Below are 26,255 nucleotides of genomic sequence, written 5' to 3' on the forward strand. Positions count from 1 at the left end.
CCATACTCCTTTACTCTTAAACGTTTTAGCATGTGTTTCCTAAGAACAAGGACATTCTTTTATTTCCATATTCAAAATTTGCCTATTGTCCTAATAATATTCTTTAGAGCATATTTCCTCTTGGACAAGGAAGTCAAGATTACACATTATTAATACATTTAGTTGTCACGCCTTTTAAATCTTTAATCTAGAATAATTTCCTACCCTTTCATTTTCTTTCATGACATTGATATTTTTTGAAGCATACAGACCACTTATTTTATAACTAATCCTTAATTTTGGTTTTTATCAATAACTTATATTTTAATTTGGAAGACATGGAAATACATAAGGAAGAAAAAATTCACCCTTGATCCTGCTGCCCAAGGATACTGTTGACATTCAGACATTTTTCCTATGAACATATTTTTCTACACAATTGGGATTATTCTATATATGCAATTTTTGTGTATTATTTTGTGAGAATTTTACCATCTCATTAAATGCTCTTTGAAAGCATATTTTTTGTAGCTCCCTAATATTCCTTATTACAGTTACACTACCATATGTCTAAATATTCTCTTATCATTGGACATTTAAATTGTTTCTCTTTTTCTATGAGAAATAACACTGTAAGAATGCATACCTTTAATCTATAAATTGCACTTTGATCCCATTTTTCCTTAAGATTATTAGAGCATGTGCATATTAAACAAAAGTCTTTTTTCATGGTAGACTTTATCATAACCAGTAGTAAAAGTCTCAATGTGTACAAAATTGCAGGACATTTCCCAGCCTGGCTTTTGAGACATCTGTAGGTAAGGCTTGCTTCCCCCAGTGTATCTGTCTGCTCAGTGTGCTTGTCACACCATCCGTAGTGACAGTGTATTGTCATTTTCTCGGTCTGACTGCTGGGAGATCACAGAGAGCTGAATGCAGCTGAGTTAAACCGATGTTCAACTTGGCTGCATTTTCAAAGTCTTGTCTGGTTCAAGTCCTGATGAAACTGCTGTGGGAGACAGAGCTTCTGGTTGAAGGACTGTCCCATAGTTTCCTAGTGGACACAGCAGCCCATGGATTCTGATTTGGTTCTGGCATCCCCTCTGGAGATTTGTATCAATGATGGAAGAAGCAGAATTAGTTAAGTCTGTTGCCTCCTAAAGTGGTTCTTTTTCTCAGAATAAAGCATATGTATTGTCTCCTGTATGATATTTTTGCGACACTCCTGTCCACCCTCCGTGCTGGCCCTAGCAGGGTTAATCACCCTCTTCTCTAAGTGATCCATACATTTTGTTCTTAGTTCTACTACAGCCCTCATGCTGTATTACAATTAATCGTATACAAGTCTGGCTACCCTATAAGGCTTTCAGTTTTGTATCTGTTAGATCTGTTTGCCCTGCAATAAACTACCCCAAAACTTAGTGGCTTAGAATAACAGCCATTAATTTAGCTTGTGATTCTGTGGAATCAGCAGTTTGGGCTGGGCTCAACAGGGCTCAGCTGATTTCTGCTGGGACTCACTCAGATGGACAGCTGCTGGGCCAGCTGGGCGCTGGCTGGTTGATGACTGGGGCACCTCAGTGTTGTCTTGTGATCTCCTGTCCTTCAACAGGTGAGCTCAGACTTGTACGAGTGGCGTCAACAGGGTTCTCAAGAGCATCGTGAGGGGAAATCCTCTAATGTGTAAGAACTTTTCACATTTCTGCTTCTGATATATTTTCATCTGTCCCATTGTCCAGAGGAAGTCATATGGCCAAGCCCAGGGTCATTGTGGTAGGGCACTGCCAAAGGGTATGGATACAGGATGTGTGAACAAATGGGGCTGTTACTGCAATCCAGCCATTGATACTACATGTTCCTTGATGTCAGGGTTAAATCTTACCCATCTTTCCATCTCTAACTTTTGTCATGGTCTTTGACACAAGGTGTAGGTGCTTGGGAAATGTTGACTTGGTCTGTGCAATTACCTGAGCCCTTTGGCGTCCTCCCAAACTTGGGTAATCTCCAGGGCATAGGGAGGGAATTGAGGCGATGCTTTTGTGTGCTGACTTCTAAGAGACTCTGTTGCTGGCTGTTGATGATGAAAGTCTATGGAGAGAAGGTAGGTATGACACTTGGTAAAAAAGAATCTGGAGCTTGTTTTATAGAATCCTAATAACCTTTTTTTGTCTTCTATGCAAAACATATATACTTCTACTGTTATGCTGTGCCTTCATTTTTATTTTAAAGGATGCCTCTAATGTTTATTTTAATCTGATTTTACTCTGTGAATAAAAAGAGAGTGCAGAGCTATGTTCTGGCCTGGGCCCCCCATCTTCAGAGTCAAGGCCTCTGAAGAATTCTTTGAAATTTCAAATAACTAGGAATAGTTTCACCCTTAAACCTAGGCAATGGGGCCTTTGTCCCAGGCCTCAAATTTTAGAGGGCCTTACTCTGTCTTTCCTCCCGCTTAACTGTTCCTCATGTGGCTAGGTATTGGGGGGTCAAGGATGAGCCAGGGGGCCAGAGATGTGCCCACCTAGATCTCAAACTCTCCTTCCTTCTAAACCATGTTCCAGGTAAGTGGGACCCCAAAATTCTCTGCTTACATGGCCTCAAGCTGTTTTCAGGACCTGTCTGAGCCTCTTTGCTTTTCTCCCAAAGGCAGACTCCACCAGTGCACCCTTCTGGGCTCAAGTGGTGGCCAACAGGTAGCTGTTTGCAAAGTGGGTGTTAGGGAGTGGTAAGATCTTGGACTTTGGGTTGCAGTGCCTGTAACCTTGCTCTGGAGAGCCCTGAGGGTGCAAGATGGAACTGGGAGCAGGATGAGACGTCAATAGGCTGTAGGCTAGGGGCCACTTTGCCCTGACTGCAGAGGTGGAAGGTAGCCAGGTCAGGGATCTCACAAGGCTGTTGACAGTAGTGAAATCTTCAGGGAAGCAATAGCCAGACTTGTCTCAAATGGCATTCTGGGAGTTTTGCTAAAATAAGAATGGCTTGTGTAATATAATGAGCTAAGAACTGCTAAATAGGTATTTAATTTACATTTTAGGGCAGCAAATGCATTTGGTGCCTCTTTTGTATGATTATAAACTGAAGTGTTGGTTCTTATTAATATATGGCAAAAGTGTGACATTGTAATCTCCCTTTTAAAGGAAACCCGTCAAGTTGTTAAGCTCCTTTTCCTCCATCAGTAGTAGTATCTTTTATTTGTGGTCTAAGTGATCTACCTATAGAGCTTCAAAGTAAACCGCATTTACCAGTTTACTTTGCCAAATTTGACCAGTCAGTGCCAAATGCTTGTGACTTTAGTGCTTGTCTATAAATCAGGTGGCAATTTAATGGGTGTATGATAGAGGAGATGATAATAAAGGCTTATAATGAGGCATTTAAAATAGTTTTAAGAGGAGTCAGAGATGCAAAGTTTGAGGGGGAAGCAGATATAAGAAACAATTGAGGGATCCTGATGTTACTGTGCCTAAAACAAGTTTTAATGATGCCTTCTTTTCCTCCACCTCCTCCCATTTTTTTTTTTTTTTTAAGAATTCCCATGGCCAGTTGCTGCTTGTCTGAAAAATTATCTTTACTTGTATTTGCATTATGTTTTTAGGAATTTTAGAATTATATTGGAGTCTATAACAGAAGAGTTAGAATCAAAGCTTATTTTTTTTTTGGCTGTGGCTTGAGTTTGAAATGAGAACGGGCAAAAATACAAGTTTTAATACTTATAACCTGAGAATTAGGCTAGGAAGTCATTAGTAGCAAACATGTGTCCAGTGATTTCATTTACAAGGCATTTGATTAATGACTATACTATAAACATTACTTGAGATATACACAGCTCTCTTAAAGCCAGTTGTTTTACAAGTTGGCACACAGAGTTGTCTTCATCTTTTCTGGTTTAATGTCTGAAAGAGTCATTACACATCTCCTTACTAGAAAGATATTTCCCTTTGGTTATAGTAAAATTGTATTTTAATGTGATATGATTGAATAATAACACATAACCATCAAACACAAGGGCATGAGAAGGTAGAATCATTAGGCAATTGAATTACTGGAGATGTTATTGCTGTGAGGGAAACTCAAGTACCTGTGGGTTGTGGACAAAGAGCTTCCTATTTCCTGTTGGAGGATAATAATCTGAATTGATTAGATTCCAGCCAGTAGAAGTCTTCTGTTGTTATTAATAGAATCACAGGATTATGGAAACAAGGATTTTAGAAATTGTCTAATCCAGTACCCTCATTTAAAAGTAAAGATATTAAGGTGAAAAGTCTCATGTCCAAGATCACATCGTAGTCAATGGTTGGGACCAGAAGCCAAGACCATAGCCCTGAACTAGTGACCATTACTTCTAAATACAGATAGTATATGTTCTTTGTCCATAGAGTATATATTCTGAGGGCAGAGTCCTTTAAAAAAAGTTTTACGTATAATAGTTAAAGTTTTCCATAGTTTTCATGAATGCATAAACTATAAAGCCAATTCTTAGCTTGTTTATAAGTTCTTTGGTCTGCCTTTATTATTGCCAATGTATCTTAGAGTAGCTAAATCATTCCATTCTTTATGGCACTTTTCTGATGATTTGTGGGAACCTTAAAATAAGGTAAACCTTTATTTTTGTTTTGTTTTGTTTACTTTGTTAAATAGATAATTCTTTCATATGGTTCAAAAAATCTCTGCTGGGTTTTAATATTTCTTTGATAATTTATAAACACATTTGTACAACATACATATGTGTAAATGTGCATGCATACCTGTCAATATTAGAAAATATTTGAGATTTATGTAATTCATTAATATATTACAACCAAATTATCAAATTATTTTAAGGTATCACATGATGTGTAGTTTTTTTCCATTGTCTTTTTTCTTAATGGGGAAGGTTGGGACCTTCAGAATATATGTAAGACAAATCTCATAGGTGAAAATCTGATTTTTGAAAGTCAAAAAGGATTTTGGTTCCATTATGCTCTCTGCAGCCTGTTTTGTATTTTAGTATTCATAGGGTCAAGAAGTTCCTGGTTATCTCCTACCGAAGCATTCTTCTTTTCCTTCTTAGTATTTATTTTTTTATTATTCTGCTACATATTGTTAGAAATCAGCATGTTATTATAATTATGCATTAAGAATCGAGAAGAATTTAAGAAACAAAAATTTTCTTTTTTTTAATCATTAGAAAAATCATTTGCTGGGGGATGGGCATGCTTGTTGGACGTGCAAAGGCAATTTATGTAACCAAAGCATTTGTAGTCCTATAATACTCTCAAATTAAAAATAGTAAAAATACAAAGATCATTTGCTTGAGAAGTGTGAAAAAAATGTAACGTTGTATTAGAGTTTTGAAGCCAGGTCTTACAGTTATATGGTGGAAAGATAGTGGAGCTGGGAATAAAACCAGGTCAAATGAAATCATCCTCACTTAGAGAAGGGGGAAGTAATGTCATTTCTCCAGAGAAGAAACTCTGCAGCTATTAGAAACATTCAAAAGTATTCTTAATATAGATTATAAAACTAGCATAGATATAAGAAATAATAGTGATGAGAACTAGCGTCCTGATGTCAGCTGGAAGTTTAATTCTGTAGCATAATGGAAAGGATGCTGAAATAGGCCCCAATTTCCATTTGCTTGACTTCCTAACCTTGAGGAAATGATTTATCTGTTTTCAGCCTTGGGATGATGATACCTGTCACTTCAAACTTCTAAGGTTATTATGAAGACCAAACATGATAGTACAACAGTGCTATTCGGATGTGAGTTAGCATGAAGCCAGAGCATCTAATGGATTCTTGTCTTATCTTGCCAAGAGTGGTGTCATCTCTTTGAAAGTGGACAAAGTATTAGAAAGAATGCAATTCTGTGTTTTGTAATGACTAATAAAGATGCCTTGGTGATAGAGTTTTAAGGAATTTTGGGAAAAGGTGACCATATTAGAGTTTATAATATGAAAGCAAGGTAGTACTGGGTATCATTTTTTAAAGGTAGATTTTAAGAAGCTTAGAAAAAAGTAGATATTTTAGATGGGACTGTCACTCATGAGGACAGTAGTTAATAAAAAAAGAAATTCTGATTATTATGAATCATTTAAATAGCAGAGACATATATATATGGACAAGGTGATTTATCTTAAAAAACAGTGTATTTATATAGACAGTTCTCTGAGCATAAAGTATATAGAAAAATACAAAATGTCAAGGGAGGGGCATGTAACTAAAAAAAAATTCAAGAGTAACATTTATTTAAAATGGAGTTGGTGACTTTCCAGTAACATAATTGGCTTTAATACACTATGCATTTAACAGGACGTATTACAAAGATAGCAGAATGGCTACCAGCTACTCTCTCAGTCTCTGACAGAAAGACACTTCATCTGAAGGGTTAGGCATGGTAGTGTCGGGGAGGCTAAAACTGAGAATTAGCTGAAGTTTATGAAAAGCTTAAGCCAAAAAACCAAAACAAAACAGGTTGAAGACAAGAGAAAAAGTGTTGTTGTTTTTTTTCTAATTGAAGTTCCTTATAGAAGATAGAGGAGATAAGGCCATTGATTAGGGAAGATGAAAAAGCTTCCTTAAAACAATTCTTTACTGGAAATATATTAGTAGAGACTGACTGAACATTCATCACGGATAATTTTATAAGGTAAAAGATTGGGCTTTAAGTGGTTTTATTTCTAGCACTAACAGTTTGACATGTTTAGTGTAGCTGCCATGCTTGCGTGGGCGTCTACAGGTGTTGGCGTCTACACGTGCTGCAGCTGTCCTGATCCGAGTTCAAGCCTCACTTTGTGTTGCTCTAATTAGGACTTGCCAGCCGTATTTTGGAGATTTGTAGCAATATTGAGTGCTGAGAACTGGGATATAAGGAAAAATTGATGAGAAAAACTACAAGAGTACCAGCCTTTATTCTCCAACCATCCTTACTTATTTATAGTAGGATGAATGAATCAAACGATGATCTTGGGTATAGTTCTTTGGATATCTGTTCTCAGTGTGGGATCTACCAATTAGAATGCTAATTGGGTGCTAAAAATAATTCATAGTAAATCTGTTTTCTGGTTTTATTTTAAGATTTAGCTTTTTAAAGCTTTCTCCATCCATTCTTGTACGGAGTACTCATTCTGTGAATTTATATAGAAGTAGCATTTCTGGCCAAGTAGAAAAATGACTAGTTGGTTCATTTTCCTAGAAAACTACCAGATGCTTTCCTAGAGATAAAACATAATCAAGTTTATTTAAAATTGAGTTGGTGACTTTCCTGGGTAAAATTGACTTTAAAATATGCATTTACACAGAACATTTTAATATTTCAAAGTTAGAACAATGGCTAATAGCTTCTCTTGCCTCTCTGAATGAAGAAGAATTCATATGAAGTTTTAGATATCAGTTCAATTAATTTATAAGCAACTTCCACTGAGGAAAGATATCATTATACTGTTTTTTTTTTGACACTGCTCCTGTAAAATACCTTTGGGAATTATAAAGGTAGTATAGTCCATGTTAGACTAGTAATAATAATTACTTTTAATTCTGTATGTGGGAGTGGTATAGAGAGCATGTATCAATCTATTTAGGAGGATATCATTTTTGGCTTAATTATTAGAGACCAGTTGTGGCAGCAAAAAATGAAAACAGTCATGCATCCTGAACTGAAGGTAAAATAACACTGGACATAGTTTCTAAAAGTCACTTCACATGATTTTTGAGAAGTCTGGTCTTAAACATAGTTGGTTTCTGATAATCTTCCCTTATAATTGACTTTATATGCTTTTGCAACCAAATTGTGCTAGGATGGCTCACAACCTATTTGAGTAGGAAGAGCATCAAAGCGAAAAGGCCACAATGATTAGCACATCAGAGCTAAGAGTATCCCATATAAGAAGGCTGGAGAAGGTGGTTGATGCCAATTTTGACATTAGAGATGGGGTTGGAGGTATAAATTTGGCAGCCATTATATGCAGTAAACATCTCAGCGCTTCTCGAATTATTTTTGTGAATAAATATTTTCTTCAAGAACAGTTTTAGATTTACAGAAGAATTGCAAAGATAGTACAGAGAGCCCCCATATGCCCCACACCTGATTTCACCTATCTTTAATATCTTACATTAGTATGGTACATTTGTTGCAATTAATGGACCACTGTTGATACAATTTTATTAATTAAAATCCATATTTTATTCAGATTTCTTTAGTTTTTAGCCTCCTGGCCTTTTTCTATCATTGGATCATATCCAGAATACGGCATTACATTTCACTGTCATGTCTCTTTAGGTTCTTCTTAGATGTGACAGTTTCTCAGACTTTCCCTATTTTTGATGATCTTGACAGTTTTGAAGAGCAGTGGTCAAGTATTTTGTAGGATGTCTCTTAATTGCGATTTATCTGTTGTTTTTCCTCATGAGGTTATGTGTTTTTGGGAGAAGGACCACAGAGGGAAATTACCATTTTTTCACATCTGTCAAAGGTACATGCTGTCAGTGACTTATCATGGCTGATGTTGCCCATCATCATCTGACTGACATAATGTTTGTCAGGTTTCTCCCTTTCTACACTGTATCCTTTCGAAGGAGGTCACTGTGCTCAACACACTTAAGGAAGTGGGGGCAGTGTTCCACCCGAGAGTGCATTATCTATGTAAATTATTTGGAATTCATCTGCGTGTGTGGTTTTTCTATTCTTCTCTATTTATTTGTTCATATCAGTATAAATTCATGAACATTTATTTTATGCAGCGTTGTAGTATTCTGCAAAGAACTGGAGCCCACTCCACTAAGTGAGGTATCCCAAGGATGGAATAACAAGCACCACATGTACTCACCAGCAAATTGGTATTAACTGATGAAATACTTAAGTGCATATATAGTGGTAACATTCATCCGGTGTCTGGCAGGTGGGGGGAGGAGGGGAAGGGCATAGTCACACCCAGTGGGTGTGGTTCCACTGTCTAGGGGATGGACGCGCTTGAAGCTCTGACCTTGGTGGGGCAAAGGTAATATATGTAACTTAATCATTTGTACCCCCATAATATGCTGAAATAAAAAAAAGAAAGAAGTCGGCAGTGCAGCAAGTCTTTTCAAAGGGCTGGCTTCTCTGTATCCCCTAGGGAAGAAAGCCCAGTGGTGGTTAACATGGGAGGGGGGAAAACGAGATGTGTCTGACTTCCCATCCAGTTTTTAAAGTTTCTCTGGGGTCCCCTTGGCCAAGAGGCGTTTGTTCAGTCAGTTGGGGGGAGCTTAGAATTTTATTTTCATTTCTCAAATTCAGTGCTACTTATTTTGTTGCTCATACTGTTCCCTTGGGAGCTGTGTCTTTCAGTTGGCTCCTGTGTGTCTTTGGTAAACTCCCGTCATTTTGTGTGTGTGTATGTGTTTTGAGCACTTCCTAACTTTCTGTCACTACCGGATGCTCTAGGATCATCTTTTATATTTCCTTTCCTAGTTCTAGAATCAGCTATTTTTCCAAGGAGCCCTGGTTCCTGTTTTTGGAAATGATATTAGAAACCAAGATCTGGGGACTAGGTGTACTCATAGCTACTGGGATGTAATTGCTTCTAGGCTCTCTCAGCTGACAGAGCAAGGAGATATATATGTGTATACTAACCCGTGTGTATTATTTCTGTATGGAATCATTTCTGTGTTAAGCTAAACATGAGTTTATACTCATATGTCCAAATCTAATCCGTTACCACGTGGATAATTCTAGCCTCCTCTTGTTTACCTGTAACTTCCAATGCTAACATTGAGAAACTTGGCCCTCATCCATCCACTTAATTGTTCACTCCTGCTGTATACATGTGTGACAGTATCAGCATTGTTAACTGGTACCCCCAGGGGAAGCAGCTTTACCAAGTGGAGTACAGTGGTTAAGTGCAGTTCCTCTTGCTCTTATTCTTGTAGGCTCCACTCATTTCCAAAGTTGCTTAGGCCAGCACTTCACTCCCTTGCATGTGGGTTCTAGGTCGCTTTCCAGACTTTATGGGACCTATGCTGCTCGGCCTGTGGTCTAGAGAGTCCTCTGCATTCTTTTGCAGCTGGTGCGCCAAGTTCTGATTGGCAGAGTCATAGGGTATTCCCTCCTCCCCCAGGTATGGAGAGAATTAGGGTGGAACAATTATACCAAGGCAAACTTTCGTCCCCAGGAGTCCCGGAATCTCTCACTAGCTACCTAACAGTAATATGGGTTTTAATACTACATGGTATCATATATTCACCATTACAGTAACATATAACCCAAACTTTTAAAAATGATTTAATATTTGATAATTTTGACCAAAAAATCCAGCAATTTGGGGTGATTCAATCTAATATAATTGAAATATAAGCCAATGTATTATTTGCATGCAGGTATGTGAAATAGCTAAAACTTTTGATTAAGTATTAAATTATCATAAAGATATCTCATAATCTTAACTATATGGTTATATTTTACATGCTTAGTAAACACTATGACAAAACCCCTGCAATTGTTCTGATAAAATAGTCACATTAAATAGTTATATTCCTTAATCCTCTCTTATTTATTGATTGATGGATTTAATCTTATTTTTTTTAGAGATAGAGTCTTACTGTATCACCCAGGCTGGAATGCAATGGCACCATCATAGTTTACTGTAATCTTGAATTTCTGGCCTCAAGCCATCTTCCTGCCTTGGCTTCTCAAAGTGCTAGGATTACAGGCACGAGCCACCACGCCCAGCTCAAATTATTTATATTTTCAAAGAATATTGAATAGGATATATTAATTCAAATATATCCTACCCAGTATTAGAATTTTAGGCAGTGTTAACAATGAGTTAAAACCTTGTAGGCAGTGTGGGAAAATTTTGCTTTTTAGGGCAAAAATTTGCTCCCTCGATTGTATCTTAATATATTGCTGCTTCTCTCATTTCATCTTTGAAACTTTTTAAAGTCTTAGATCTTCTAGACCATCTTAAAGTGATTCCCCAACCACATTGTCTACATGGAATAGGGTTACATTTCTTCATTTAACAAATACTTTTTGAGCATCTTCTGCATGAGTGACATTTTGTTAGGGGCAGAATTCCAAACTAGCTCAGCTACCTTCTGGGCGGCAAAAGTGCTCTTGGAATCAGTGGCTCCCAGACTGCTGAATTTCATGGATCAGTTTTTAAAGAATAGCAATGAATGAAGAGTTGCCACCTTTTTATTTTGCCAAATCAAGACATTAAAAATGAACAACCAAGCAAAGTTTTCATTAGGTAGGATTTGTTTTGCTTCTTCTAAATGTCTAATTTAAAATTTATACTATGTACTTTTCTCTAATTAGAATATTTTACATATTTTTTCCCTGATCCATTTTTATTTGAAGTAGATTATTCTTAAACACTTTAGCTATTATCCTACTCCATAAATGTCAAGGATAGACCTTTAATGAGTAGAACAGATGTCAGGGATTTGACAGTAGTGAATAATCATGTCTATCTCTTGTCAATCTTTTGATTTTAAGTGAGGGAAATGCTGTGGAGAATTGCTTCTTTGGTTGAAAATCTAGATTAATACATGCTATGCCATAGCGAATGCTTAATGAATACCTGCTAAATAAATAAAAAACAATCTTCCCAGTTATCTCCTTCATTAATGGGAAGATATAGAATCTAGTACATTGATAACACTGAACTTTCTGAAATAATTCTGTAACAAGTTCTCCTTTTTGTTTCTTTCCTTGGTTTGTCTCTCTGCCTGATTTTTTAATACTGTCTGTGCTAATATTGGCTTGTGAAGTCAATTAGACCAATTAGAAAAATACAGTTAAGCATTTAAATTACTTTTGACTGAGTAGCTTTTGTTGATAAATGCTAGAGTACTAATCAAGTTTCTAGGTTTGAAGTTCATCTTTTACTTGTATTTATGAAGAACCTTTTCTTCTAAGGTTGTTGTTATTGTCTATAACATTTTCAGGATTTATGTAGGAGAGAGATATCCTATCTAGGATATGTATAGGTTAAATTATGAGGCTATGGCATGTAGGCCATACCTTAGAATTATGTTGAATCTGGTAAGAACTTCATTTACTGTTAATCTGGCATTTTCTACATTTTATAGATGAAAATAATAAAAATGTAATCTTTGCCCTAATTGGCCATAACCTTTGCTTTCTGACTTTGTATTAGACTTTTTCTTAGTAAGAAATCTGTTTTAAAATCAGTGCATTTCTTATTATCATTTTCATTTTGAAGCTAGTTTCACAAGTAAGCATTTTATTGAGCATCCCAAAATGTCACTTTGCTGAGCTAGTTATTCTACAAATCTTGTATCATCTCCTGCAAGACCAATTAAGACTTATATAAAAAATTTTATTTTAAGTCTTCAGGATACAAATAAAAATTGACTATATTTATGAAGATTTAGAGGTTTACAAAATTTAATCAAGAGATGCCATTTCATTTTTTAAAACCTGTTTTTCCTTCTTATTAAAGAGATACTTGTTCATTAAAGAATATTTAGAAAACATGGATACAACTGTAAGGAAATAAAAATCACCTGCAATCTAGTTACCTGGAAATTAATGACTTTTAACATTTTGGCATAGATTTATCTTATAGTATACTGTTATGTTATATGATTTAGAAGTGTGTGTTTGTATATATAGAGAGAGAAAGAAAGAGAAATCATACTGTACATTTGGATTTGTTAACTTGCTTGAGAGTGAATTTTTTTTATATTAACTATTCTGTTAACTCATCCTAAGTAATCATTGGGTGATAGTCCCCTCTTTTTCGATGTTCATATTATTTCCAATAATTTTATTTTTACTGTTGTGGTTTCAGTGGGAGGTTATGTGTTTGACTTTTAGGAGGAAGGGGTAACGAGTGGTTTGGAGCTAGCGGGAGTTTGCATGGCAGCGGTGCCCTCCGTGTTGAGAAGCACAGCTCTGGCTGCCCGTCTCACGCTCCTCGAGCCGGGCTGGGGGCAGGCTGAGGCCTGTGTGTTGTGAGCCCGGCTGAGAGAGCAGTGGCCTCAGTAGCGTCAGCAGGAACAGAGCGGGCTTCATCTCTGCCCTTTGTCTCGGTTTGGTGCTGGTGTGTTTTCCCCGCTGCTGCCATGTGATGGCTCATAAGCAGTGCTACACACAGATCTGTGACTGCTTTTGAAAGCTCTATTGTGAGATGCTTCTGCGTTTTGGTGGAGGGGAGGTTTTTGCTAGCGTGTTGCTTTTCGTTTTTTTTTTTTCAAATATGAACATGCCTTCCTCTAAAGAATCCAAAGCACTAGATTTGAGGCAACTAAAAATGAATTAAATTATCCTTTCCTCCAAACCTCCTATAAAAGAACAGTATTAGAATAGAAAAGTAAGTACTCAAATTTCCTTGTCTACTTTGAATTATTGTTAATCATCATAGGAGAGATGGGAAATGAGAGTGGAGATGGGAATCAGGGATGGTTTCTAAATGAAATAATATTTGAATGAGGTGATAAAGAATGGTAACAGATGGCAGGAAGCACAGAAATGTGGACAATGGAAGTGACTCAGAGTTTGTTTGTTTATTCATCCATAAAATATTCACTGAAGGCCTATAATGTACCAGGAATTATACCACACTTTGGATACCTAGGAATGAATTAGGCATGGTTCCTGCTTTCTGGGAGCTGACAGTCTGGTTAGGAAGATGGAAAATAGACAAAACATATATAGTGGGCTCAGAGTAGGAGTATCATAGTCTAGCCTAGGCAGGTTAAGAAAAGTGTTTTTGGAGGGGCTGACACCTGAGCTGAGTCTTGAAGGACAAGGGGGTAAGGGGAGAGGTATTTAGGTAGAGAAAACTGCATGTGCAAAGGCAAGGACGCAAGAAAGAAGATGGGATACACAGGCATCACAAAGAGTTCAGTGTACAGCAAAAGAAGAGAATGCACAGTGGGGGAGGATTGCCAATAAATAATTTATGAGGACTCGAGTTTTTAGACACTAAGGGAGAGGGAGAAAATCAGGGATGACTCCCAGACTTTTCCTTGGTTAATTAAGTGGTTGGTAGTGCCATTCACAAGTATAGGAAATAAACAAGGGAGGGCAGATTCAAAGAGGACAATAGTGTATTCAGTTTAGGATATGAGTTTAGGGTGATTGTGGTATATTGATATAACAAATAGAGGTCTGGAGCTCATAAGGGAGATTGGAGCTGCAGGTTCATGAATGGGGACCATTAGCAGGGGTTGGATGAAATCACTGATGGGAGGATCATGGAAACATGTAGAGTGACAAGATGGCAAAGAAAACCTCCAGAAGGAATGGACAATTGAAGGCACTGAGAAGGAGGAAAGAGGTTGGAAGAAAAAGCATGAGGAGAGGAGAGGAGAGGAGAGGAGGGGAGGGGAGGGGAGGAGGGGGGAGGGGAGGGGAGGAGAGGGGAGGGGAGGAGGGGTCAGCGATAACAAGTTTAGCTGAAAGAAGAAGATAAATTCTTGGTGTCCCATCACTTTAGGAAACAAGAAAGTCATTAGTGATCTTGGTGAGGGCAGCTTCCAGGGTGAAGTAGGGGCTGACCTGAATTTCTTCAGTCAAGGCATGCATTAGAGGTCAGGGAGGCATGGTTTAAAAATCTCCTTCAAGGCCGGGCGCTGTGGCTCACGCCTGTAATCCTAGCTCTTGGGAGGCCGAGGCGGGCGGATTGCTCAAGGTCAGGAGTTCAAAACCAGCCTGAGCAAGAGCGAGACCCCGTCTCTACTATAAATAGAAAGAAATTAATTGGCCAACTGATATATATATAAAAAATTAGCCGGGCATGGTGGCACATGCCTGTAGTCCCAGCTACCCGGGAGGCTGAGGCAGAAGGATCACTGGAGCCCAGGAGTTTGAGGTTGCTGTGAGCTAGGCTGACGCCACGGCACTCACTCTAGCCTGGGCAACAAAGCGAGACTCTGTCTCAAAAAAAAAAAAAAAAAAAAAAAAAAAAATCTCCTTCAAGAAGCTTGGCTCTGGAGGTGATAGCAGATGGGGCAGTGTGTGAAACAGGATGGAGAGAGATGGAGGTATTCGTTTGCTTTTTTTCCCCCTCAAGGTTGGAAAGCTGAAACATTTTTATACTGAAGTTGATAATATACGCCTATTGTCAATGCTTTGAAATGTATAGAGTTCAGTGCCTGGGGAAGACAGCATTACTGTAGTCATGCCTCACCTGGTCAGAATTGAGAAATCCCAAAACTTCACTGTTCTCCGTAATTTCGACAGTAAAATCATCATGTATTAGGCCATGGAAAGCATTTTCACATTCTTGATTTTTCCATATAACCCTGAAAGAAGACGGTGCTGAGAGACAAGAGATGAATGAAACAGGCCCTGAGCAGCTGCAGTGATGTAGCAAATTTCCTCTGGATTACCCATGGGTGAACAACTCGGGTCCTTGTCCAGAGCCACTCACTTCTACATAAATCTCCCTGACTGTATTGTCTGACATCTACACCCTTACAGAGGAGGAGGTGCAGACCAGGAGCAAGGAGGAGAGGCGTGGGTAAGGGCAGCCACACTGATGCCAGGGAGAAGTGGTACCCAGTATAGTGATGGCAAAGGAGAAGACAGACACATTGGAAAATGCTTGCAAAGGGAATAATAATAATAATAAAAGCTTGCAATTTATGCAGGCTTACCAGATCACTCTTTAATATCTACTGAAGGCATCCCTGTAACATGGTACAGTAATTGGTGTTTCAAATGAATACTCCATCAAGAAATGTTAAATGCTAGGTATACTGCGATTTAAGAATGCAAATAAGAAAATGCTAATGACATTTATAATTTAACATTAAAATAAAGTTTTGGCAATTAAAGTGCTAGCTGGGGCCTTTCCCAAAGGGTCTCATTCTGTTGTCATTTTTTGTTGGGTGTCCAAGAGTTAGTGCTTCTTACATATATTGCTGAGAGGTAGAGCTGTGTAGAAGGTATAGAAAACTTGGTTATAGATGAAATGAATGCCAAGGAAGCTTTATATATCAGTTCAAGTTGACATTTCCATAGCACATTTTTCAAAATAATAATTTTAGGGCTGTATTGTTCTATGGGATCAAAAAAAGGTAAATAAATATTTAGGATTTTTCAAAAATAAAGAACCCTCAGACTATATATATTAACTTTATTAGATTTGGAGTAGCAAATATTATTTTTTTTTATTCTAAACTATAGTGTTCTTTTTTAGATATCATTAATTGAAATAGCAACCTATGGTATAATAGAAATTATTAAAAATCATGTATAAAAGTTCCATTAGATTTCTCTAACCAGGTAAAAGAAATAAATATTTTAATTGTTCTTTGAGAATAGTCAGTGAACAAAATCAGACTTCTGTAAAATGAAAGTAAAAATGTTCATGATTGAATTGTGTAGCCCTGTTGACTTTCAGGAAGGATAAGCCTTGAAACCTTCTAAGATCTAAAATTTCTGATGTGGAAGAGGTTTTTGTCTTTTATAAGCAATAGTCTACAATCTGGACAATGGCTTAAAATCAAAGTAGTGACCTGGAGTGTTGTTGACTTGATAGAAATGTGTTCAGGGGTGATAATCTTTGCTATAAAGGAGAGAGGATTTTTTTTTTTATTGATCAAAGGCTTAAATCTTTATTATTTTACTAACATTTTGGCTCAGCAAATGTTTGCCACTGTCTTTCATATTGAAATTTACTCGTGGGACATTGATCAGCTTGAGGCAAAGTCATTTTGTCAGAAGCAACATACTTTGATAATTGACGTATCTGCTGGTAGTGACAGGTTGGTGGTCAGGTGTTTGTTAGGGATTGGAAATTCCAATTTGCCACATAAAAGTACTATTGTTAAAAACTGCTTGTATTCTTCTGTGCTCGGAGTGAAAATTTTCTACAATGGCTGTGTTTAAAAAAAGCTTTGCAAAGGGTTGAACGGGGGTGAAAATAGGATGAGAGTAGAAGGAAAAGTTCTAATTGAGAGAAATAAGATGAAAAATGTGTCTGACTGTTAAAAGTGTTTTATATGTATAGTTTGATGTCATAGAATGGAGAGTGATAAATACTGTAACTTTCAAAATCACTTGACGGCAGATCTCTCCTTTGTACGTGTCTACCTTTTTAAAGCATACAGATAAACAACCAGATGAAGAGACACATAAGCAAAGTCTGGACGGGTCCCAAGTGCAGGAGCTTCTGTCCCTGTGGAGTTGAGCCCGCACGTGGCTGAGTGCTTATTCATTCTCCTGTCTGCCTTCATGTGTTCAGCTCTCCAGAAGCTCATGAATGTTAGTTTTCCATATATAACTTTTTTCCATTTAAATTTATGCTCCAAGATGGATGTTAATAATATCACCTTACTCCCCCCCCCAACACTGCAGTACAATTTTTAGAGACCTTTCCCAAGGACTATCTTATTTATTAATGCATAATTCAAATACATTGGAGGAGGGCAAGCGTACTATTGCTATATTTACAAATGACAGAACAGGTGAAAGAGTTAGTAACAGGAGTTCAGTAACTTGTTTAAGGCCCTGTAGCTCGTGTCAGAACCAAACTCTTTCTGTCTTGTAATTCATTGCCTTTCAATCACAGCCCATTGTTAGTGTGGAAATCGATAAAGATAATTTTGTTGGAAGTGTTCATTGAACTTCGAACTTGAAAATTTAACTTATAGACATGTCACTCTGGGAAAATGGGGCTTAAGTAACCTTCGACTGAAAAGAGGTAGCAGCTATAAATTCTACATAGACATTGAACACTTTAAAATTTTGATTAAAAAATGTTTAAAATATTATATTATGGGCAAAATAATCACAAGGCTAAAATTCATTCTCCGCTAGACATGAGCACTGCATTCATTGTATCCAGCTGGTGCTTAGTAGAAGAATAATTGGAGAGAATTTTTATTGACCAAATTTAGAATCTGTTGAAATGAAAATTTGCTTTATGCTTGTAAATAATGTGTGACCCCTTCTAATGCTGTGATAAAAGGATATGTATCTTATATCTGCATTATAAACTTTGTTGTAACTGTTGTACCTAACTATATGTTAAGGGACAGTTTGGCTTGTGATAGGTCAAAAGTATGGGTTTATAATATAATAATCATCTAAAATATATCTGTAACATATATATAAGTATCTATTTGGAAATTATACTAGGTGGCTGTGATATAGTTGGGGAAAGAAGACATAAAGTTACTTGTATATGTAACAGAGCAAACTTCCTAAGAATTTACTGTAGCAAGATAAGAAAATTTAACTTTATTGTCTGTTCTGTAGCATTAAAAGTAGTATACAGTCTATCCTTGGGAATGGGAGGTTGTCTGCAGCATTCCTAAAGAATGAGTTCTCCTTAATCCAAGGAATATGAACAGGCTCTTGGGTGGTCCTAGAGTTTATGGCCCAGGCTTTTAGGACCATCCTATGTCTGAGGCCCTTGGGAGAACAACTAGACCCCATTACTGTTGTAAGATATTGGGAAAGAAATGCAGGCTATCTTTAGAAGATTGGCTGATCTCTCCCAGGGGGGAAGAAAGATATTTTCCCAGGAGAGGAAGTCAAGGATGGTCTGTTTTTCTGTGGGTAGTTGAAGCTGGTGCTCTATTGAGGCAGTGCCTTGGAGGTCCTGAGGTGGGTATGTTGTGTGGGTGTTAGGAAGGGCTGAGCACTGAGACAATTACTTCGACACCTGTGGAGGTGGTCCTCACAGCTAACTTGGCACAGAGGCCGGGAAGGGTGGCATGGAGGGTCAGTAGTGGACGCTACCAGTGGAGCTAAGTCACCTTCAACAGGGCCACAGGGGACAATGAGCATCTCCAGGGAAGGTTGCTATGGGCCAGTGCCTATAGCCCTTGCCTCACATTTTCTTCATTGCATCACCTTTGGGGTCCTGCTACTACCCAAGGGATAGGAGAAGAGGTCTTACACATACGTCTGATGTTGGACCTCTTACTGATACGGCTGACCATTGGCCTTCAAGTCTGAACTGATTTGAATTTGAAAATCAAAAAGATGAGACATTTCTTGCATCTATAGTCTAGTGGAGCAGTTCATAGCTTTATGTGGATACGTTCATACATATACACATGCGTGTTACTGTGTATGTATTTCTCTTTAATACCTCCCTGGCCTTCACATATCCATCTGAAATGTCCTCATCCTCATCTGATAACCTGGAAAGTGCTTACTCATTATTCAAAATTCATATCAAATATCACTCTTCCTTTTTGAATAAGCAGAGAGTAGGAAGTCTAAAAATAACTCTTGGCTTCTTAATTTGCCATATAGAGATAACGCCTGTCTTGCTTAAATCACAGTTGGTTATGAGGATTGAATGAAATTACTTGTATTAAAGAGACAGAAGGTATTTAAGGTTGAGAGAGCCACAGTAGCAAAAGCATGGAGTGGAGGAATTTGGCGTGCATGGCGGAGGGCCCTGGAGAGACTTGTCTCAAGATAGCTGAGGATTTTTTTCCCCTAGTGTTTGTGGTAGGGAGGAAAATAGCCAAAAAGTGTTTACTTAGTAGGAGACTAGGTTTAGGGGAGGATCTTGAAAATCAGAAAGAAATCTTTTAACATAATAAGGTAGTTATGAGGATTAGTTTCTTAATAGGTGAGGAAGGTATTTTCAGTAGATTTTACTTGGGGGTGGGACACAAAATTAATTTTATTGAAGGGTGAAGAAACTAGACCGACAGGAAAATCAGTGTGGAGACTAGTAGATTGTGAGGGTGAAAACCATGCATAGGCTTAACGCTAGTCCTTATAGTCTCAGGACTAGAAACGTAATAGGCTGTTTTGGGAGTAGAGAGTTTTTAACTGTAGCAGGTGGTCCAGTACTGATGGAGATAGAGTGTGATTTCAGTATATGAAGAATCCATGTGCTAGACTGGCTTCTCTGAGGGAAGAGCCCCTTCCTGGCTGTTCCTGGATGGTTCGTCTCTTCTCATGCCTGTAACATTGTAGCTTTCAAAGATTTGCTAAAGGAATGAATGAGGTAGCTAGACAAGCATTAGTAACATAGTTATAGCTGTAGTTCTATTGCACTCTGTTAAGAAAAACAACTTTTGGCCAGGCGCAGTGGCTCACGCCTGTAATCCTAGCACTCTGGGAGGCCGGGGCGGGCGGATCGCTCAAGGCCAGGAGTTCAAAACCAGCCTGAGCAAGAGTGAGACTCCCGTCTCTACTAAAAATAGAAAGAAATTAATTGGCCAACTAATTATGTAGAAAAAATTAGCCGGGCATGGTGGCGCATGCCTGTAGTCCCAGCTACTCGGGAGGCTAAGGCAATAGGATGGCTTGAGCCCAGGATATTGAGGTTGCTGTGAGCTAGGCTGACTCCACGGTATTCACTCTAGCCTGGGCAACAAAGTGAGACTCTGTCTCAAAAAAAAAAAGAAAAGAAAAGAAAAGAAAAACAACTTTTAATTCCTTCCTTATGACAGTTCCTTTTTAAATAACTTGGATCCATTTCAAAGCCCCAGAGACTCTTTTGCACCTGAGAACTTCATATCCCACCATTAGCTGTCTTATAGATTGTCAAGCAACTTTTGCACAGAATCTAATCGATAATGTGCTTTATACTGAAGAGTTTGACATAATCCTGAATCCCTTATTTTTGTTTTTTAATGAAAATACATTAATCTTTTACATTTTACAGATAGCCAATTTATTTTGGAAACTGTATGTTATTTTCATTAAAAGTTCTTAACTCCTGGCTCATGCCTGTAATCCTAGTACTTTGGGAGGTCAAGATGGGACGATCACCTGAGTACAGGAGTTCGAGAACAGCCTGGGCAACATAGCAAGACCCCATCTCCACAAAAAATTAAAAAATTATCTGGGTGTGGTGGTACACGCCTATAGTCCCAGCTACTCAGTGGGGTGAGTGGGAGGATCACTTGAGCCCAGGAGTTTGAGGTTGCAATGAGTTATGTTCACACCACTGCACTCTAGTCCAGGCAACAGAGTGAGACCTTGTCTCAGAAAAAAATAAATTCTTGGCTTCTAGGAAATTTCCACTAGGGATGATTTCCTGGGCTTTTTATATTTTAAATATGTCTCTAACACATAATCATAATTAAAAAAAGAAAAAGAGGCCACGTTTACTGGCATTCTGCTTTGTGCTTTATGCAAGTTATTTAGTCCTTTCAACAACTTTTCAGAGTAAGCGATGCTGTTTTTATGTTATGGACCTGGATCATGAAATTTAGAGAGATGATGTGAAATATTGCCAAGGCAATAGAGACTCCATGAGGGGTGGAGCTAAGATTTGAACTCAAGTAATTTTGGAAACAAATTTGTCTTTGTCCCGCCAAATTGCATTGCAATAATTCTAGATGGGCTGTGTTTTTTTGTGTACCCAGAATGTGGCCACCTCTCACCACCTCCACTGTTACCACCCTGGTCCGAGCTTCCCTGATGTTTTGCCTCTGTTACTCTAACATTGCCTAATTGTTTTCCCTGCTTCTCTCTTTGACCCCTAAGCTTATTCCCAATAGCTAATGTGTGACCTTTTAAAAATGTGAGTCAGATCATGTCACTTCTCTGTTCGAAATCCTTTGATAGCGCCCCATTTCACACGTAGAAAATCCTGAGTCCCTACAGTGGCCCAGGTGATCTGCCCCTCCTTTCTCTCTCTCTGACCTAATCTCTGATTTCTTGCCCTTGTTCATTCCTCACTCACATGCCAGGCACACGCCTCCCCAGATCTGTGTGGCTAGTTCACTTACCCCTTCAAGTCATTGCTCAACTTGCATTTTCTCAATGAGGCTTACTTTGATCCACTGTTTAAAACTGCAACCCCAATGGGGCTTAAGACACAGTAATTTAGGATTTTTAAGCCTTTAATAAAATGCTTTAAATATCTAAAACTCTCTGCTTCTGTGTTCAATGATAATATCAATCTTTTGTGTTGACTTCTTGAAAATATACCATGGAGAGTAATGTCTGAAAACTCACAGTTTTGAGTTATTGGCATCTATTAGTGAATTTCACATATTCATGTTCAGGCCAACACATGTAATATAGATTAGGTTGTATAAATATGTAATTAAATACAGTACTTATATTTTATTAATATTATTTGCTAATGTTAGAACTCTTATATCAAAATGCCTCTTTCCATGTAGTGGGTCAGGTTTCTTTCTGTCTTTTTCCCCCTCTCATTTCCTTTATAAATTTCAGCATTTTCATTTTTAATTGATTGGTATTTATTTTCTTACCAATATTGATATTAGATACTAAAATGAAGAAAAATAGTCAATAATGAAAAAATTTATGCTTCATTATTTTAATGTATTACAATAATAGAACATAACTGTACATAGCTTATTTTTTTCTAAATCCATCTATTTTATTAGTTACATTATACGTGAATAGCTAAGCATTTCAAGTGAAGACAGATTGTCACACTGGATATAAAAACAAGACTCAAATATGTGCTATTTACAAGAAAAACAATTTAAATGTAAGAACACAGTTAAATGGAGAGTAAAAGGGTAGATGTTATAACATGCAAACAATAGCTAAAAGAAAGTTGATTATCAATATATACTGTCAGATTAACAGACTTTAAGTCAAGAAAAATCTCAAGAAGCACACAGAAACATTTTATAATAAAATTATCAATTAAACAAATAAAAATCCTAGAATTTTCTACACCTAATGTTTTACCTATGTACATAGCTTATTGTATTAATACATTTATGTTTTTCAGTATCTTAATTTCTGATCACAGAAAACATTGAATAGACATCTCTGTAATATTCTCTAACATAGTATATTCTCAAATCTTGAAATTTCCTAATATGATCTTTCTTAAAAGTAAGAAATCAGTATTCCAAGCTCATCTTTTACCATTGTCCTCTTACATGCAATGCCTGAGCCATGTTTAATTCCTTGGCCTGTCCCTCCCTCCCTCCTTTTTCTTCTTTCTGCCTTCCTGCCTCATTCATTCTCTTCCTCCCTCCCTTTTTTTCCTTCCCTCTGAGATTTTTGAGCACTTGCTATGTGCTATGTGCGGTAGTGAGGAGAAAACAAATGAGATGGTTCTTGCTTTTCTTGAACTTTAAACTGGATGCTGACATCCCAGTTATGGAGGTAAAGCAGAAAGCCTTAGGATTGCCTGGAAAGTCAGAGTGGGAAACAGATCCTGTGTGTCATGATTTCTTCTTCTTTTCTGGTGGAATTAGCAGAGGCATTAGAAGACACCCCTTTAATCCTCACATCTTAAAGATGTAGAAGGAGTCTCGTATAGATTAAATGATGTGGTGAGGTCACAGCTGGAACCTAAGCTGGTTTCTTAGCCAGTGCTGTCTCCAGACCTCCTCCTCTCTCCTTATTGCGACATCGCCTGCCCAGATCCCATGCTGTCATATATTTTATATGTAGTTTGTGCCATTGAAGACCTCTTTTCAAAATGCACACACTGAACTATAGACTTACCATTATTGGTTTTGTTACTTGAAATTATAATTGGAACAATTAGAGATGCATCAGTGGAAAGGCAATGAAAGAGGGCCATTAAGTGCTAATAAATGCCTCTCCTCATGGCAATGGAGATCTTTTCTTTTATAAGTATCTGAGCTCTTTTCACTGGTGCTTTTAAGTGGCTAGAAATAACACTTGCCACACGCTTGTGGAATACTCTGGATGCCAGGGGGTTCATTTCATTCCGTATTTGAATTGAGCACACTGTAGTTGGAATTTGTGTTGATTCTTTTGTTTGTTTAAGCATTCATTCTATGTTTTGCATTAACCTTTTCTCATGGCAGACAGTGGAACAATAGTGAGAGCTCTTAGAGAATGAGGTCTTTAGGTAGCTGATGACTTTCAAAATAGCAGATGAAAAGGTTAAAGTTATAGGTGTGTTTTTTTGGTACATTTTCCTTTTCATACACACACAAAAAAATCTAGATAGACTAGCCCCCCCTGCTTATCTGTATTTTTGCTTTCTGTTGTTTCAGTTTCCCTCTGTCAACCTTGGTCTGAAAGTATTAAATGGAACATTCCAGAAATACACAATTCTTGTTTTAAATTGTGCACCGTTCTGAGTAGCATGATGAAATCTCTTGCCTTCCCGCTCTGTCCTGCCTGGGATGTGAATCATCCCTTTGTCCAGCATGTCCTCTCTGTCTATGCTGCTCACCCATTAGCGTTTATATAGGGTTCGCTACTGGCTGAGGTTTCAGGCATTCACTGGGGGTCTTGGAGCGTGTCCCCCACAGATAAGGGGGGCTAGTGTACAGGGTGACAAACTGGGTGTGGTCTACCCTAAAGCCACATGCCTATGGCTAGCAAGACATCACTACTGATTGATATGGAGATATGTTAGCTTCAGAAACAAATTTAGGTAAATAATTACTAAATGAATTTTAGGACAACTGACAATTACTAAAAATAATGATGATGATGAGGAGGATAATGACAATAATAATCATGGTAATAGCAGTTAACATTTTTTGACTACTTATTATTCACTAGGTGTTACTTAAAACACTTCAATCTTCTTATCTACTATTTAAAAATGCAAAAATGCTCTGAAAACCAAATGTTATTTTTGTAACTCATTTGGCAAATCTTATATTGACCCAAAACTCATTTACTGGCAGACCATTCACAGTTTGTGTTTATCTCTCCTTATGAGAATTCATTCGTTTTGCTACTGAAATATGCATAATTTTGTGTTTGATGCCAGGGTGCTGCTTCAGACTCTGCTGGGGGTGTTATGCAATATAAGTTTTATGCATCATTTTACCTTTCTAAACTCTGAAAAAGTCTAAATTGCATATCACACCTGGTACCAGCAGATAAAGGATTGTATTATTATCCCCTCCCCCACCTATTTGCAGATGAGAAAATTGAGCCACAAGAAGAGTGGATCAAACCCAGGCATTTTAGCACTAAAGTCTGTGCTTTTAACCACTATGCTATACTGCCTTACAAAGAAGTGTTTAAAAGCATTTTACAGAAATAAGTATTATATTGTTTATTTATCTGAAAAGCTCCAGTGAAGATAGAGAAATTCAGATTTGAATAGAATTGTTCCATTAATCGCTCTCTATTCTCAGCTTCCCATGTTAAATACTGTCTTAAACACTGATTGCCATGCATTTATTAGTAGATGTTGCCAGTCCTGATTGCTCAGTATTCAACCTAATGGTCTGCTCTTCTTTGGATTTATTAAATTTTCAAGTTTGCGAGCTTGTTTTTAAAAATGTGTTGTGAGATCTAGGACCAAGAGCAAACATTGATGCTGAGACAAATGGTGCTTTGAGGTGCTCTGAAGGAAGTTGCTCTAAGTGAGGAAGTACATCACCAATCGGGCTGGCAAGATAGATTATTTGGACTGTGAACAAAATTGTCTACTTAGTCATGCACTATGAGTTTACTGACTGTTGGACATTTAGTTTACATATTATTTTTAATATATAAAAGCAGGTAATATAGTCTAATGGATGTACTAAGAGAAGTGTAGAGAAAGTATTTAGTAATTCTTTTCTTTTCCTTTTTTTTTTTTTTTTTTTTTTTGAGAAAGCATCTCACTCTTTTGCTTGGGCTAGAGTGCTGTGGCATCACCCTAACTTACAGCAACCTCAAACTCCTGGGCTCAAGTGATCCTCCTGCCTCAGCCTCCCTGGTAGCTGGGACTACAGGCATGCGCCAACGTTCCCAGCTAATTTTTTCTATTTTTAGTTGTTTGGCTAATTTCTTTCTGTTTATAGTGGAGACGGGGTCTTGTTCTTGCTCAGGCTGGTCTCAAACTCTTGAGCTTAAGCAATCCTCCCACTTCGGCCGTCCAGAGTGCTAGGATTACAGGCTTGAGCCACTGCACCCGGCCAATATTTAATAATTCTTGAGGTTACTTATTAATATACCTTCCTTAGCAGAATTTATTGAACAGTAAGCAGAATTTATTGAACTCCATTATTCTGTTAAGGCTATTATTAGAAAATTTTAGGACTTGAAGCTATTAAAAATATTGTCCCTAAGCTTTTTATTAAGGATATGGTTTCAGGAGTAACTTTAGGATGAGAAATAGCTAAATACTTATAATATGTGTCTGTCTATATCTATTTTTCACATGACAAATATATATACATATGCACATATATATTTCACCTACTGGATATCAATTGAGTGCTTTTCCCTACTTTACTGCCTTGATCTTTAAAATTTTCAAGTCAATGATATAGGATCAGGAAAGAATTGATTAAATAGACAAGAAAAAAGACTTTTTAGGTAACAAGAAAATAATAGGTCATATACATGATACTTCTATCTTTAATTGTAAATGTTTACATATTTATTTTAAAAATAGCTCATAAAATTTATATTCTCAATAAATTGACAGTTTTAATTGCTAGAG

General features: G+C 37.5%; 1 protein-coding gene across 7 annotated transcripts in view; it reads left to right on the forward strand.

Moving 5' to 3' along the window:
• The window catches only part of DNM3 (dynamin 3), a 515,120-nt gene that overhangs the window by 38,918 nt on the left and 449,947 nt on the right, over window positions 1-26,255 (forward strand). Inside the window, exon 1 of one of the 7 annotated variants that reach the window (XM_012765129.3) lies at window positions 8,954-11,177. The exons of the other annotated variants lie outside the window; for them this stretch is intronic. Within the exon in view, the coding sequence (XP_012620583.2) occupies window positions 11,104-11,177 (74 nt within the window). The 5' untranslated portion in view covers window positions 8,954-11,103. Of the gene's footprint in view, window positions 1-8,953; window positions 11,178-26,255 lie in introns of those variants that run through there. 7 annotated transcript variants of the gene reach the window in all.

This window comes from Microcebus murinus, chromosome 2 (genome assembly GCF_040939455.1).
Source record: "Microcebus murinus isolate Inina chromosome 2, M.murinus_Inina_mat1.0, whole genome shotgun sequence".
Classification (NCBI taxonomy): domain Eukaryota; kingdom Metazoa; phylum Chordata; class Mammalia; order Primates; family Cheirogaleidae; genus Microcebus; species Microcebus murinus.